This window comes from Pteropus alecto, unplaced genomic scaffold (genome assembly GCF_000325575.1).
Source record: "Pteropus alecto unplaced genomic scaffold, ASM32557v1 scaffold103, whole genome shotgun sequence".
Classification (NCBI taxonomy): Eukaryota; Metazoa; Chordata; class Mammalia; order Chiroptera; family Pteropodidae; genus Pteropus; species Pteropus alecto.
Window position 1 is genome coordinate 3,554,058 of NW_006436288.1, and position 5,794 is coordinate 3,559,851.

The 5,794-nt window shown below is 33.2% G+C and overlaps 1 protein-coding gene across 1 annotated transcript in view; it reads left to right on the forward strand.

Annotated features, from left to right (window-relative positions):
- The window catches only part of MGST1 (microsomal glutathione S-transferase 1), a 15,881-nt gene extending 13,637 nt beyond the window's left edge, over nucleotides 1-2,244 (forward strand). The window contains exon 4 of the mRNA XM_006912659.3: nucleotides 1,636-2,244. Within this exon, the coding sequence (XP_006912721.1) occupies nucleotides 1,636-1,882 (247 nt within the window). The 3' untranslated portion in view covers nucleotides 1,883-2,244. The remainder of the gene's footprint in view (nucleotides 1-1,635) is intronic.
- Nucleotides 2,245-5,794: the final 3,550 nt, after the last annotated feature.

Sequence of the window (5,794 nt, forward strand, 5' to 3'; positions counted from 1 at the left end):
AGTGTACCTGTCTGTAACTATGTATTTGACCCCCTTTACCATTTTCTACATCCCGCCACCCCCTTTTCCCTCTATTATTTGTGTCTATGAGTTTTTGTTTGTCTTCTTTATTCATTTGCTGCTTTCAAGTTTATATCACACATATGAGTGAAATCATATGGTTCTTGACTTTTTCCATCTGACTTATTTTGTTTAGCATGATATTCTCATGGTCTGTCCATGTTATTGCAAATGGCAGTATTTCATCTTTTCTTATGGCTGAGTAGTATCCCGTTGTACTACAACTTCTTTATCCAATCATCTATCGAAGGATACTTCGGTTGTTTCCATGTCCTGGCCACAGCGAATACTGCTGCAATGAACATAGGGTTATATATATCTTTATGAATAAATTTTTTCAAATTTTTCAGGTAGATACCCAGAAGAGATTTTTCTGGATCATATGGTAATTCTATTCTTAATTTTTTGATGAACCCTCATACTCTTCTCCATAGTGGTTGTGCCAATTTTCATTCCCACCAGCTGTGTATGAGGGCTCCTTTTTCTCCACAACTTTTCCAACACTTGTTATTACTTGTCTTATTTATAATAGCCATTCTAACAGTTTAAGGTAATATCTCATTGTGGTTTTGATTTGCATTTCCGTAATAATTAGTGAAGTTGATCATCTTTTCATATATCTGTTGGCCATCTGTATGTCTTCTTGGGAAAAGTATCTGTTCAGGTCCTCTGCCCATTTTTCAATTGTCATGTTTGTTGTTTTGTTGTTGGGTTGTATGAGTTCTTTATATATTTTGGATATTAGCCTTTAGTGGAGGTGGAGTGGCTCCTTATCAGAGATATTTGCAAATATCTTCTCCCGTTTGGTTGGTTGCCTCTTTGTTTTGTTAATGGTTTCATTTGCTATGCAGAAGCTTTTCAGTTTGCTATAGTTCATTCTTTTTTTTTTTTGCTTTTACTTCCCTTACCTTTAAGGTCAAATTCATAAAATCCTCTCTAAAACCAAGGTCAGTAAGTTTAGTACTTGTTTTTTTTCTATATATTTTATTGTTTTAGGTCTTATAACTAGGCCTTTGATCCATTTTGAGTTAATTTTTGTGTATGGTAGCAAATAGCAGTCTAGTTTCATTCTTTCTGCATGTGGTTTTCCAGTTTTCCCAGCACCAGTTATTGATATTAGATTGGTAAATTAATTCTTGGCAACCTGTGGTTTGGGTGAATTTGCAGACTAGCAGAAATGAGGACAGAGTCCTAAGAAAGATCATAACCAAAAGGATTTTCTTCCTTTGCAGGGAAGAGTTTTTATAAGACTCTTGAATTGTTATTTTATGAACTCTGGAAGAAAAGTATTTCATATTTATTATATAGATGCAGTTTTAATATTCTTGAAAGTGCAAAATACCTTCTCTCTTGTATGTTGAAGTACACTAAAAATAAAAAAGAAACAAAAATAAGAAGACATTCTAAATAGAAGTCAAGTTGGTAAGAAAGCAAGGCAATTTGAGAGAAGTAAAATAAGTCTGTCTTTAAATTTTTAAGATCCATTAACACTTATATTTAGTTTTAGAAGAGAAGGAAAAATGAATATATTTCTGATTTTAAAATTAGTGTTTTACTAGTCATCTTTTTCCACAGGGCGCACCTGAATGACCTTGAAAATATCGTGCCATTTTTTGGTATCGGCCTCCTATATTCCTTGAGTGATCCAGATCTCTCTACAGCCATCCTGCACTTCAGGCTCTTTCTTGGAGCACGGATCTATCATACAGTTGCATATTTGTTACCTCTTCCCCAGCCAAATCGTGCTTTTTCTTTTTTTGTTGGATATGGAGTTACTCTTTCGATGGCTTACAGATTGCTGAAGAGCAGATTGTACCTGTAAGGAGAATTATACAACTCATTATCTAATTAGGTTCTAAGAATTCTGTACTTTCAATTTATAATGAATACTTTTAAGATTTTAAGTGGGAGGAAACAGAGAAATTAAGATGGGGAATACCTAGTCTGAATATGAATATCAACAGAATTCTTTATTTTTATGTTATACTTGCACTAGAAATGAAAAATAATTCTTAAGTCTTTTGTCTTATTCTTAAAGTACTTTGTTGTAAATTTGGATTATAATTTGTAACATTCGTTCAACATTTTATATTTTAAATCTATAAAAAGAGGGAGTGCACGTATGAGAAACCTATATTTCGATATTGCTGAAATAAGCATATGAAATAAAGAATTTAAAGAATAGTTTTATTTGGTTTTCTTTTTCCCAACTTGTATTTTGAAAAGTTTTAAAGCTATAGAAAGGTGGAAAGTTCTACAGTGAACCTTTATATATCTTTCACCTAGAGTTAGCAGTTGTTAACATTTTGCCATATTTGCTTTAGCTCTATCACTCAATGTTTTTTTCTGAAAAATTTGAAGGTAAGTTTTAGATATCAATATAGTTCAGTTCAAAGTACTTCAACATATGTGTCTCCTAGCAACAAGATAGTCTCTAAATAACCACAATACCATTATCACACCCAAGAAATTTAACATTAATACAAAAATATTATTTAATATATATAATTTATATTTAAATTTCCCCAATTTTCTTAATAATGTCTTTTACAATTGCTTTATTTTTGATCCAAGAATCAAACAAGGACCACACAAGCCTTTTGTTATCATTTCTATTTAGTTTTCAGTAAAATCAAAGAATACTTTAACTTTTTTTTCCATTTTTTTTCTTTTTCAATTTTTTACCTTTATGACCTTCACATGTTTTTGAGGAGTAAAGGCTGGTTGTTTCACAGAATTACTATTAATCTGGTTTTGTTTTGTCTATTATTTTCTCATTCTTAGATTAAGATTAAACATTTTTGATGATGTAGTATCACATTACAACACATCAATAGGCATATGATGTCAGTTTGTCCTATTATTGGTGATGTTAAATTTGATAAGTTTAGTAGGGTAGTACCATCCATATTTATCCATTGTTAAGGTACCGTTTTTATCTTCATAATCATATGTGAGGTGATAAATTGAGACTTTGTAGAAATCCTGTTCTACAAACTTTGACCTCATAGATTTAGCATCTAATGATGTTCAGTTGGTTTCTGCATAAAAATATAGACATATAAACATAAATTTATAAAATATATATAAATATACAAACCCATTAACACATATAAGTCCAAATTTAGATATTTTTGACTTAAGTAGAATTGTGCACTTAAACCTTTATCAAAAGAATGAACTTTTAAATATCAATACTTTTCTTGTACTTGCCTTCCAATTATAGTATTAATTTTTCCTTCTAGCTCTTGATTAGTCAATTTTAAATACATATTTCTTAAATAATGCTTTTAGTGGTTCTCATAATTGTTCATTTAGGTTCACCACACAAGAAAGAAGGCATTATGTAATATTTTAGTTTCAATTGACTATCAAGAATTCTGTACAAATTTCTCTTCACTTCTTTTCATAATGTTAAAAGCAGCTTGGCATATCATATTCAGGAAATCTTTACGGTGTAATTAATGGTAAAGACCATGAGGTCAGAATCGAAAAGTCCAAAATTAGAGGATTGGATATTCTTTCATAAATAAACTCTATTTTTCTCCTGTGCCTCCTTCCCCGACTGCCACCCCTGCTATCTGGATTAGAGCAACTTAATTACCCTGTCTGATCTATAGTTTTTCTCATTTTGTGATGTTTTTTGAAGGTAAAATGATCTATGCATGTGAAGCCCATGATAAATACTTTCTAAACAATTGTCTTCTCCACGTGTAAATTATTTGAATAATGTAACAATAATAAAGATTAAGATAGCTGAGATTTTCCTAGCTTCACATGAGATATTTGTTTAATAATTGTCACTTCTCTCATTGTGTTCTTAAAATTTCTACTTTCCTGGTAATGTTTCTCAGAATAGTAGTATCGTAATGGTTATCCATTCAACTATCTTTTCAGGGGATAGGTTTGATTAGACCCTGAGAGGTCAACTCTTAAGAACTAAAATATAAATGAGACAGAGTATAAACCAGATTAACATTGAAACTCATTCTTGTAACTGTTCCACTGACTGGTGATCTAAACCTCAGGATCAGTCTGTTCTTCCCCAGTGGTCAAGCTTCCTTGGAAGCTAAATTGTGACCAGAAAGATTCTGTTGATTTTCTCAGAGGGAGCACTTCCAAAGGAACCAAAGTTACTCCATGACCCAGTACTCTCAACATTGTACATAGACTTATGTGGCAAAAAAAAAAAAAAAAATGCTTGGTGAACATGGGTTTAGACCAAGGAGAGTTAGATGAGCCAAATGTTAATTGGCACAAGACTGAGATAATCTGACACATTTCAAGATAGAAGCGATCTCATGAATGAGACTCAAATACCTATACTCCATTGCTGCTGGTACCCTACATTCATCTTCACACTTGGAACAGCCTTGCAAGTGGGACTGGCATGACCACATTCGATGATATGAGTCCATCACTATTGTTGGTGTTTAGATAGACACAGTCAATGCTTATCTTTGTATTATTTTTCTGTTTCCTTGGCTATCTAATCTCTCTTCTGATTGAAACATCATATTAAAACACAAAGAATCTACCTCTTGGGTCTTATTAACCTGGATGCTAGTGTCTTGACATGTCTATACTGTGTCAGCTAGGAGGTTAATTCTTACAAGGTAATTGTACAACCTTTGGTTCCTAGTTATAGGGGAACCCAAAGAACCACCTAAGCATTGCTAATAGCTACCCTCCCACTATAACATGAAATGTTTCTTAGACATATCTTCAGGCAATGAAGAGAAGGTATGGAGTTTCTGGTGCCCAAAATGTTGAACCTGAATGCAGAGAGAAACTCAAGCCTAGACAATCCTACATGGGATCCATAGACCATTCACCTGATGGTTCTACTTTATAAATACCAAAAAAACAAAAAAAAAAAAGTTTTTTTGAGTTGCATCACACTAATTCTTGGAGGCAGATGATGAGAAGTGAGGCAATTTGCCTTGGGAGTCTCTACAATCCATTTAGAAACAGAAGCACAAAAATCCTATGATCATCTCTCCCCTGCCATCCTGAAATGTCAGCCCTGTGGGAAGCTGATAGGTGTTCCTGCTATCAGCGGAAGAAGCACCTCTACATTCATATCTTTCAGAGTACTTTATTCACTATATATCCTATGTAAACTGTTGAATTTGACAAGGAGGAGTTGTTGAAGGCAGACTACTGGGAAGGGGCTATGTTGGGTTGAATTTGGCACCAATCTCTCATACTTGACAGCTCTAGTACAAGATTGTGGATGAGCTATAGGACCTATGAGTCTCCTCAGTCAGCAACGTAGGCCCTAAGTCACATTTAATTCAGAAAGCCCTGACAGCCCTGCATAAAATGGGAGCAGTAAAATGGAGAGAGAGGAGCTGTGTGCAAGAGTAGGCCATTTAAGTTATTTCCTTTTACTGGAGTTTTGGAAAATATGAACCAGGACAATATAGACTATGAAACACTACAAGAAAATCTGCATTAACAATTTAAAGAAAATAATTCTAACTTAAAGCCAAAGTGATAGTTAAAATCTAAGAGTGGAGAGTTAGAAGTAGCTGCTTAAAATTCTTCATCTTTTAACCTAAATTATATATCTATCTCTATATTTCTATATAAATAAAACCACCTAAAATAAAGAGGAAAGTAAAGGATTAAAGCAGTTTTGTATAGTAAAACACTGGATTTCTGAGTCTTGGCTCTGACACTTTCTGGCTGCCCGAGATAATGATCAAGGTATTTAACCTTCTTAAGCCCC